Raw genomic sequence first — 11973 nt, forward strand, 5'->3', positions numbered from 1 at the left:
ACAGGCTATGCTATTTACTAAGCTTAAATATCATCAGTCAATACAAAGATTACAGTATTTGGTAAGAAGGTCTAACAGTTTTGTAAATTTTTTAATATTTCATGTGTGACTGCTAACATTTTATATTTTCCACTTTGAACTCCATTTGTTAGTAGAAGTTAATTGTTTGAAAATTTTCAAACAGGAAAAAAAGGATGGCTGCTACATCCTTTAATGATGCTTTGTGGGACGTGGTGCTTGTGTGTGCAGAAGCTGGCAATAAAGTACAGTGAAAAACTGATTTTCTAGCATGAATTAAAACAGAGATTCAACAAGCAATAATCAAAATAAGCTACAAAGAAAACTGTAAGTATGTCTGGATAGATATGTGAATTTCCAATCTCCCTCATTTAACCCTTGGATTAAAGTGGGAAATTTAATAAATGTGAAAAAATTGATCTGTTTTTCATTTAAAATATTTATTTATATCAATTATTAGTTAGTTGGAAATTTCATATATGAATACAACATACATTGATGATATTATCTTACAAAAGTAACGTTGATACTTCCCAATTAAAACAGAAATAAGATTTCTGTACAAGTAGAAAAGCAAAACATCTGCCAATGTTGTTTTAACAAGTATTTTTAAATATTTTTAAAGTATTTCTATTCAGAAACAGACATTTTCATTGCAATGGTGTGAAATTCCACAAAACATATTGCAATATGGAAAGACTCTGTATGCCACACCTGCTTCCCACATCACACAATCAAACACAATAAAACCAAAGCAAAGGGCACATTTTATCTTATCCATTTCTTATTTTGTGACAATGGCACCTTTCATGGCGATATTTGTCAAGTAGATCTTGCTTAAACCATAGTGATCTTCAAGAAAATGATCTAGCTGTAGGGTTTTGTCAGTGTCTATGTATATAGTACTAGATTGTGAAAATTAGGTGAGGAAGCATGGCACAATGTATTATGTAGTGTTTATGTGGTGTAATGAAGAAGAAAAGATCTTTGTAAACAAATTTTATGACCATTAAATGACAATTTAGTACTGCCAACTTTTACTAAAAGTTTTTATATGTTTTGAGTTTCAGTTATAACAAGTTTATATTTTATTATTTTTTTTTACTTATTCCTATTCTTGTCAAAAATTCTTTAGGAAGTCCAAGTAAGGCTCAAACCTTCCCAATTTGCAACTATATTTGAGACTGAAATTTGAACACCAGAAATATTTAACGCTGTGAAAACACAACTTGGAAGTCAAATTCCTTTAGCAGTAACTTTGCTGATTTATCTTTTCGTGCATATATTACTGAACCTGAAATTTTTTGACACATGGAGGCAAATAAGACAATCAGATTTTTTTTGACAGAGTGGATGATGGTTGTAAATCCTACATAACACCTGTGGCCACATACAGTAAGAGAAAAGGTGCCTACTACTGAGTACAGTTAAATGTATGCACGAGTCGATAGAGGATTTGTATGTGGAAGACAAGGGTAGAATGAGTACCATATGTAAGCATTTTGGATTTTCAAGGGCTCTAAAATACTTCAAAAAGTTTGGAAATGTTGGGACGGTTTATAATGAAATAATGAAAAGCAAGAGATACAAGGCAAAAGAGTTTAAAAAGAGTTATTGTTCTAAAGGCAAATAAGACATACACAATGAAATGAACGGCAGCATTCTCAAGCACAAAACCCACAGAAGCTTGTAATGAAAGAGTGGAATGAGCAGACTAGTTTTATACATATATGTGAGGTGGGTATGAATGACTTAGAGAATAGGAAGTGAACTCTATGTTGCTACACTAGAATTATTCAGGATAGAGAGTTGTACCCCCTTCAGTACATTTCCCTCACCATGTGTGCTAATGGGGAAAGTGTGGGACAGCTTCTGAACGTTGAGCATACTGAGAGAGAAATGTCTTAATATTTTGTATTTTTTCCACTTCCTAGTTTAAGTAGAGAAACTTTAAAAACAGTATAAAAAATATGAGGTTGATTTTCACATTCTATAAACTAAAAACAAAAACTACATTAAATATTTTAAATTACATATAATATTTGGTGCACAATTCATTACTAAGTGTATTAAATAGCCTGAAAACAAAAATAATCTAACCAAAAGGGAAATGATGCTGAAATAATATATATTATCCCTTAAACATTTTATACCTTTTTGAAAACTTGCTTGTGTATTATTTAATTTTTTAAAATTAATCACAACCTAATAATCATGAAAAAATATTGGGTAGACATAAAATATCAATTATATGATAAATAATATAAATTCAAATTTTGCATTTCAAATATTGAAAAGTAAAATATCAAGTATAATTATTCCAGATGTCCAAAATTGCAAACAGTACAAATTAACAAAAAATCCTGATTTTTTTTTTACTGCTGCTCCTGATTGGCAAGTGATACACTTCCCCATTATTTGAGAAAATATGTAAGATGTACATGTTTATTTTTTATTCCTTTAGAAACATTAGGAAGTTTTAAGTTGTTGTACCTGTAACTTAGATGCAATATAAGAAAACCAAATACAGTAACGTGACTTCTGCTTTGAACTGTATCATCTCTAAGCATGGATCTCACAGAGAGCAGGAAAGAGAACAATGCTTCCACAGTCACCCAATTCGTCCTTCTGGGATTCTCAGACCTACCAAACCTCCAGGGGTTTCTCTTTGGTATGTTCTCCATAATGTACTTAATTATCCTAATTGGAAATGGCTTCATAATTGTGATAACCAGAATTGATCCTTCACTGCACAAGCCCATGTATTTTTTCCTGGCAAACTTTTCTTCTCTGGAAATCTGTTATGTGTCAGTCACTCTTCCTAGAATTCTGTACAACATCGGTACTCAGAATAGAAACATCTCCAAGCTGGCCTGTGCCACACAAACATGCTTCTTCCTTATGCTGGGAGCCACTGAATGTTTCCTTCTGGCTGTGATGTCTTATGACCGCTATGTGGCCATCTGCAATCCTCTGCACTATCCCCTGGTTATGAACTCAATCAAGTGCATTCAGCTAGCAGCAGGCTCCTGGCTCGGCGGCATCCCAGTCCAGATAGGACAAACCTGTCAGATATTCTCTCTTCATTTTTGCAGTTCTAACCAAATCAACCACTTCTTCTGTGACTTACCTCCCATTCTCAAGCTAGCCTGTGGAAACACATTTATTAATGAGTTGTCTGTCTACCTAGTGGCTATCCTCTTTGCTGCTTTTCCTTTTATGTTGACTCTTGCTTCTTATAGCAAAATCATTGCCACCATTCTGATGTTACCAACAGCCACAGGACAGACAAAAGCCTTCTCCACATGTTCTTCCCATTTGCTTGTGATATTTTTGTTTTTTGGATCAGCTGCTGTTACTTACTCAAAAACAAAGTCCACACATTCTCCAGAAACTGACAAACTATTTTCTCTGTTCTACACCATTGTGACTCCCATGTTCAATCCTTTGATATACAGCCTCAGGAACAAGGATGTGATTGCTGCATTGAGAAAATTGTTAATTGGAAAAAAAGGCAAACTTTTGTGTACTAATTTCTAAAGTAGTTTATTTATCTTCCTGTCATATAGAGATCATCTTATCCTCAGTGCCACAGACTACTTCTTCGTCCATGAATACTTACCTCCCATCAAAGAACTGAGGTGCTGATTTAAACATTCTGTGCCCTATTCATAATTTTACTGAAAATAAACATTTTAGCTCTTTTATCTGTCACAAAATAATGTAGCACACTAACCTCCCCGCTAAAAATTCCCTGATGATTTAATTCCTTTCTTAACTATCTTTCTCAGTTAAGCAGTCTCTTCTCTCTCTCTCTCTCTCTCTCTCTCTCTCTCTCTCTCTCTCTCTCTCTCTCTCTGTGTGTGTGTGTGTGTGTGTGTGTGTGTTTGTGTGAAAATCTTTATCTAATTTCCTGTGGGGCAAAAGAATTCCATCCCTGGCACCTGGTAGGTTCGGCAAGTACTAGTTTTAAGGGTATAATTGACTAGGAACATGTGTAATGGGTAGGGCAGTGAGGAACAATGTAGAACAAAGAACAATGTAAAACAAAAGAGATTAAGGGAGATTTGATAGAAATTAGAAAGCAGAGAAAGAATAAACATGAACAGATGATTCCTGTTATGAATAGATCTTCACCCTCAGATTTTTAGCCCCCATTTAGCTATTCGTGGTGTCTTTAATTGAACCCTGTAATGGAATCTTAGAGGGGAAAACTTTTAAGCCTTGCTAAATGATTTCTTTGTCATTTTTCTCTCTATCTAATCAGACACTTGTGTGACATCCTATGTGATACTTCATTGTGTGTGAACAGTTTTGTGAATGAACTGACCTTTCTTTGTTTCATGTTATTGCCTTGCTTCTCTTTCTTTTAATAATATTTTACTAGAGTAAAATTATGTTGGTTTGTTCAAATTGCCATCAACTATATGTTAGGCCAATGTCTTTTTTCTGAAATATTCTGAAGTTATTGTGCTAGTTATTAAGTTCTTTTTCTGTAAACTTTGGAATTCCCATAATTATCTCCAAGTAACAAGCATGTCATAATGACACTGAAGAAATTATTATGTAAAGAATTAACTCGAATTCATCCTAACATATTGGCAGATACAGCTTTGTATTTGCTTGTATTAGGATTTAAAAAAATTCTGTTTAATTTTATGACATCTGTTTCTTATAAAGAAATTATTATCAATTGTAATTATTTCCAAGAAAAATTTCATTTGTATACATTAAGATAAAGTTTTCTATGCTCTATCAAATAACTGGCTCTTCCAATTGTACACATACATTTTTGTACAATATTCTCTTTCAAAAATACATATTTTTTATAAAATAAAGGCATTTAATTTGGCTTATTGTTCCATTTAGTTAGAATCCTTAGTTACAGAGGACTCAGAGCCCCATTTTCATACCACAGGCAGCAGAAGAAATGCATACTGGGAATGGCTTGACTCATGTTGTTTTCTTTTTCAAAATAAATTTAAGTTATTGGTGAGTGTATTTATTATTTTTAATTGTATAGATTTATTGGTTTGTATTTTAAACTAGCTCTAATCTAGAGTTGTGTAGCTAGTAGAAGAGTTGGTTGAAGTTGGTTCTGTAAGTTTGGACTCTGTTCATGTCTGTAGGACATTTCCTTAATTTCTTGTTGATACAGGATGTCCTAACCTTCTCTGGACAGTATTATTCTCAGCCTGGTGGACATGAGCTTTATAGCAGTATAGCTTTATGACCAAGACAAGAGGAAATATTCTTTTTAGAAGAACCTCGCCTCACCGGCTTACTCCTTAAATGTTTGACCAGACTCTCTTGATTGATAGGATGTTAAATGAACATAACATAAATAAAACATTTTCTTCCATGATTTGCTTTGGATTATGGTCCCTATCGTAACAGAAAGCTGAGGAATACAGCAGATAATAGATATAAGATAAAAGATATGCACAAAATTTGAACTTGCACATGTATCTAGTTCTGTTTAAAAATGACTGTACAAATAGTGTGGTTCATAAATAAAAGCCTAAGGTTTTCTTATTTGCTTGATATTTTTTCAGTGTTGAGACTCTGTTTGATGTTTCAGTGCTGAGACTCTTACCAAGATTCTCAGGCATATTAAGAAAATTTTGTGCTACTTATAGGCGTTGATAAAACCTTAAAGATCTCATTTTAGTGTTTGTAATTTCATTAGAGATGACTATATGTATTAAGTATGATTCAGGTTTGTTTATAGGTAAATAATTCTGCATGTTACATCATTATATTCAATAAAATAAATGTTATTGATCTGAAATAATAAAAATGAAGGAATATTCTAGGAATATTAGCAATTAGTTTTTAATGAATATTGACAAGTTGTTTATAAAATATTTTTTCATGAGAAAATAAAAAAACTATATAAAATTCGTGAAAAGGACAGAACTATATACGTAAGAATATATTTGTACAAAGATAGGCACATCACATGTCTACTTATATTCATGGCAAATGTAAGTATAAATAACGNATACTTATCTTCTCATTCTTTCTTTATTTCACTTAAGAAAAACCAGTGATTACTCCAGGTAATCACAAGCTACTGTTCCCAGGTTTTAGAAGATAATAGAATTTTAAGACCAGCAGGATTACATAGTGAGTTCCAGATTTAGTATTATACTGTTATACAGGGATACTATCTCAAACACACACATAATACATACACATACACCACACACACACACACACACACACACAACACAACACATGCTCATGCATTAATATAATAGGAAAATTCTGATACTTTCAGTGTGAACTTTTTCTTTATCTCAATACTGAAAAACAAAACTGAATTTATAAAAAGGAGTAGTTTAGTTAAGTTTTGTTTTCCCTTTTCTTTATATATATATATATATAGTTTTGTTTTTCGAGACAGGGTTTCTCTGTGGCTTTAAATTCATGTGACTAATTCCTTGAGGAAGAAAACAAAGTGCTTTCTTCTTCAATTAGCATGCAGTATAGGGAAAGAACTTATTCACAGAGAAACCATTTTCTACTTACTCTCACCCTTGTCCTGACAGTACAATAAACGCTTAAAAATTATTGGCCTATTTTATGTTAAGGAGGTATTTAAAGTTTAAATATCAGATTTGTTATTATTATTTTAAGCTGATAAATATAGGTAAAATTATAATTCTTATAATTCTACACAGATTGGCAGAAATTACTCTTGAAAAATAATAAGTTCATAAATAGCTTGACTCATATTTAAATATCAACATTAGGAGATGATTATTAAAATAATGGAAAAGAATTTTGTATGTAATTTTTAAAATAATTTCATCTTACTGCTCTGATATTTTAAGCATTCGAGTAAATAACAAAATGTAAAATATAATTTAGAATAAAATCTAATACAATAAAGACTCATAATATGGATATATATATAGAATTATTTATTATTTATCTTTTATCAAGAGTACAGTGAGTGAATTTGTCCTCTTCGTAGCTTCTTCTTCTCAAGAGCTGAAGATAAACCAGTGGCTCCAAATGTCATTTAGTAATTAAGTGTGTTGTTGCACAACTTAAATCAAATTTAAGTAGGTCAAGAAATACTTTATAGGGATGAAACATTTTAATCATATTCACTTAAAAACAATGATATAGGAAGGTTTTACTTGTCTTTAAAGAGAGTCTGTTAGATTCACAGCGGAACAGAATAATGAGCAAAACACAGGACCATTTAAGAAAGAAAAATCACAAATGAAGTAGTAAAATCCTTGCCTGTCATTTAGGATTTGTGTACTGTAGCACAGAGAAAACTTCAACAAAACGTTTGCTTGTGGAGTCAAAATATTGGAGTCCCATTTAGGAGAGCAGTAGAACAGAAAAAAATGTAAACAAGATTTCTGGGTGTGGCATCTAAAGACGGTTCTATTTATAATTTCCTTAAAGGTAGATGATTCTCATTACCATGATGAGTGTCAAACAAAGGGCTGAATTTTTAAAATGTCATTTTGACTAAATCATGATAAAATATTTTGAATGAAATACTTAGAAAATGAAGAGCTAAATGCAGCATTTGAGAACAAATTTAAATAACACTTGTAGAAATACATATGACTTGGCTATGTCAAGCGTGTTTTTTGTTTGTTGGTTTGTTTGTTCATTTGTTTTATTGTTTTCCTGTGCAAAGTCATGTAATTGACATGAAAGTCTTAAATAGTTTTAGTATCGTGCAGTCAATGGAGGGCTTAGCATATTATGGCCAAATGCTACTACAGTATATAACTCACAACTACAGTATATAACTCACACAGTGGAGGAAAGTGGAATAGAATTCAACTACTCCACACTTAATAGAACTCTATCCTATGTTGGTGATTCTTTTTTTTTAGATTTATTTATTTATTATGTATATAGTGTTCTGTCTGTCTATATGCTTGTTGTCAAGAAGAGGGCACAAAGTCTCATTACAGATGGTTGTGAGCCAACATGTGGTTGCTGGGAATTGAACTCAGGACCTCTGGAAGAGCAGTCAGTGCTTTTAACCTCTGAGCCATCTCTCCGGCCCCCATGGTGATGCTCTTACTAAACATTTTTGTTCTGTACAAGGTCAAAAACATCATATTGAAGGGATGAAAGGAGAATAGGTGCAAATGAATAGTCTGAGACCATCTCAGATGAAATTTGTTAGGAAGCATCCATCAGGTTTGTAAAAGTATCATTTTAGCTGCTGCAGTGAATGAGATTTTTTTCTGCTGTACAAAAATACTCATCCTGAATGTACAAAAACCCCAATTCTGATGAAAGATGGTTGGAAAGAAAATTGTTTTCAGCAAAGTAATTTGATAAGACCATCAAATAAAGTTTTAATAAGCAGTGTGATGCATTCTCAGAAAATAATGAATCAATAAATTATCTAGAAATGAGAAGGGAAACATAGCAAAGAATCAGTTTAATAAGTGTTACTTTGATATTACTTTATTTTCCTCTCACTAATAAAAATCATGAAATGCATTTTATTCTCTCACTGATAACAAACAGAAGAATTATAGATGAAACCCAAGTTCTGTGAAGAATATTTATTATGATAAGCAAACACAACACCCTAGTATAAGTTTTAAGATTGTCTAATTTTAGGATCATGATAATCCTTTTAAAATGTGAAGTTAAAAGTATTTATCAGAATAGTGGGGAGTTTCAAAGTTGAAGTGCTACACAGAGTAATGAGAGTCAGTGTCTTTGCTTCTTATGGCCCCAGTCTCTACCCTGGGTCTTGAGGAAGGTTGTTTCATAATTTTCTGAGAAATCATCATATTGATATCCAAAGTTACAACTGCATGTCACTTTTTATGTTTGCACTTCTATTAATAAATTGTCATTATGATTACGTTGGTTTAGTTTATTATCAGAAGTTGGAAAGGTGCTGTGTAAGCAGTTACCGAATCTTTCTGCTCTCGAGATAATGCCTGTTCACAACCACTTGTGACTCTACCTTCACAAACTCAAGTGTCCTGTTCTGCCATCTATGGTGTAACAGGCATGCAATTATATACATAAATAAAAAGTATTTTTTAAAAAAATAAAAATTCTCACCATCATTGTTTAGTGTTTTGAATTTAAACTATAATAGTTATTATTTGGGATTTCACTAATATTTTAATGGCTACAATTAAAATAAAGATATTACACAAAACTGTAAGAATATATAAAATCCTACAAGGGATATGATACAGATTCATTATTCTAAAGTCCTTATTTTCATTTCTCTTCTTTAAAATATTATGTCCGTGTTATTAGTATAGGATCTTATGATTGTTTTTTAGTATTCTTCTCCACTATATTTTTACACTTCTATATGCATTTTGAAGGACGTATCTGGGGAGTCTACAAAATCAGCTATATTACTTTAAGATCTAACTTAAGAGTTCCTTGTTGGGGAACAAAAGCAGGAAGTAAGTGGAATTTTGGGTTGGGACTGCTGAACACACTTGCTGATTAATGTATTAGTAATCTTAGTTTTCTATATGTAGTAAAGAATGAAGTATCACTGTATTTTTTCATCTTCATAGATGTCATTATTTGTGTATTTTAGATAAGTGATTCCTGGAGATTATGCACAACACCCAATTCACACAACCTAGGGCAAAAATGAGCCTTTCTTTTCTTCCTCTTTTTCTTATAATTTCTGGAGCATAAAGAGAGTGTGATGAATGAGGGTTCAGATCTGGGAGATGTGTTGCAGAATTCAGTCCTGGCCAATGATGCAGAACCTCTTGTGTATTTACTGTCACTCCATGGCTGCATTGTAAATCTGGAAATTTGTTATCATTTCTTAATATAATATGTAAAATGTCTTTGCACTGAGGTGCAGTGCTGCTTTCCAATACTCTCATGACTGGGAAGCAGGAGCAGACAGATCATCACACTTCTGAACCCTGACAAACCTCCATAGGGAACTCCAGTCCATCTAGACTACAAACAAGATTCACCATTCAAATAAATGATTAAAATTTAATAAAAAGACTACCAATTTCTGATGTTCTCATTTTTTACTTCTTTTGAGAACTGAAAACATTCTTTGACTTACTTAATTATTATACTTATTTGCTTAGAAACAAAGCCTTACTATGAGTCCTTAGCTGATTTTAAATATACAGTTCTCCTGCTTCAGCTATCCAAGTACCGTGGTGGCAGTCATACATCCCATTCCTGGCTCTCATATTCACAAAATAGAATAATATGTTATTTAAAAGGAGTAGTTTCTATCAGGAACTCACCAAGACCAGCTGACCTGGGTCTGAAAAAGCCTGGGTTAAAACCGGTCTCACTGAACAAAGCGGACAATGAGGACTACTGAGACATCAAGAACAATGGCAATGGGTTTTTGATCCTACTGCATGTAGTGGCTTTGTGGGAGCCTAGGATGTTTGGATGCTCACCTTACGAGACCTGGACGGAGGAGGGTTATCCTTGGACTTCCCACGGGACGGAGAGCCCTGATTGCTCTTTGGGCTGACGAGGGAGGGGGAATGGATTGGGGGAGGGGGAGGGAAAGGGGAGGCGGAGGTGGGGAAGAGACAGAAATATTTAATAAATAAATAAAGAAAGAAAAAAAAATAAAAGGAGTAGTTTGCTCAAGTGTATCTTCTTTATTGTTTTGTTTTGTTTTTTGTTGAGCTTTTGGATTCTTGGGGAAACCTATTCCCTTCATTTACAAAGACACTTGGGGAAAGAATTTATTCCCAGAACAGACAGTGTCCTAATTAAACAATACAGTCTGTAGTATATAATGCAAGGTGATTAACCTTTTTTTAAACAAATTAATACTTAAGTTTATTCATCATTATTTGTCCTATGCCAGTTTATAAAGGTGAGGAATTTATTCTATGCAATTCTACTTTGGATATGTATCAAATTAATATTTCCCTGTGATTTTTTTAAGGTTAGGTTTCAGGTTATATTATTAAGTCAGTTGAGAACAAAATATGAAATCCTTTTAAATGTGAAAGCTAATGCAGGAGAGATTATTGTCAAGGTCACTAAAGACATTATCATGAATCACAGTAACTGATTTTTTAAGTTTTAATTACTTCTTCAAGAAATCATTTTCTATTGTATTTACCACTTTTACAAGTATAAGTTCTTGATATCAGATCTCCTAATATATAACTCGTGTACTAATTTTGAAAATATGGAATAAAAATCATTGAAATGTGCATGTAACCTATGGGGGAAAAACAACTCCTCATGGTTGTTAATTTTAAACATATTAGTATGCCTTCTACTTTGGCTTAGACACTTTTGTAATAAAGACATTTATGTATGTGAATGTGTTTGCTTTTATCTACCTTTTTCCCTACCTTTGATTTTATTTAATATACTAGCTCAGTAAGCTCACATAGGCAATATGCATATTGAGACATTGCATTATTTCAAATTACAGTATTGACATCCACCTACCTAATTTTCTGTCCTATGAGGGCCGAGGCAGTTTCTTTATTATTACAAGGTGGAGTAGACAGAAGAGAATTCTGGGAAAAAGAAGCTGAGTGAGTGAGTCGCCATGATGCTCCCGCTCCAGACAGATGCAGGTTAAGATCCTCCCTGGTAAGCCAGCTCGTGGGCTACACAGAATATTAGAAATGGGTTAGAACAATATGTTAGAGCTAGCCAATAAGAAACTGGACCTAGCCAGGCCAGGCAGTGTTTGAAAGAATACAGTTTCCGTGTAATTATTTCTGAGTATAAACTAGCCATGTGGGCGGCCGGGTGCCGGGGACGCAGCCCTGCCGCTCCTAATTACAACAGATGGCGCCCAGACGTGATGGGCTAAATCCACTTAAAAACCTGAGAAGGCTTAAAAATAAGGGAGAGAGAGTTTAACACAGATTTTTGCTGTTTTGTTGGTGGCATGCTGTAGAGAGATTCCTGATTCAGCAACAGCAGCAGAGAAAAAAAGCTGCGTCATTTTAAAGC

The 11973-nt window shown here is 33.2% G+C and overlaps 1 protein-coding gene across 1 annotated transcript; it reads left to right on the plus strand.

The window, feature by feature from the left end:
- Positions 1 to 2586: 2586 nt before the first annotated feature.
- LOC126497800 (olfactory receptor 10AG1-like) lies at positions 2587 to 3558 on the plus strand. The gene has a single exon (XM_050135972.1). It carries the CDS (start codon positions 2587 to 2589, stop codon positions 3556 to 3558), a length of 972 nt encoding a protein of 323 aa, XP_049991929.1.
- The last annotated feature ends 8415 nt before the right edge of the window (positions 3559 to 11973 follow it).

This window comes from Alexandromys fortis, unplaced genomic scaffold (genome assembly GCF_014885135.2).
Source record: "Alexandromys fortis isolate MF-2015 unplaced genomic scaffold, M_Fortis_MF-2015_v1.1 scaffold_23, whole genome shotgun sequence".
Taxonomy (NCBI): domain Eukaryota; kingdom Metazoa; phylum Chordata; class Mammalia; order Rodentia; family Cricetidae; genus Alexandromys; species Alexandromys fortis.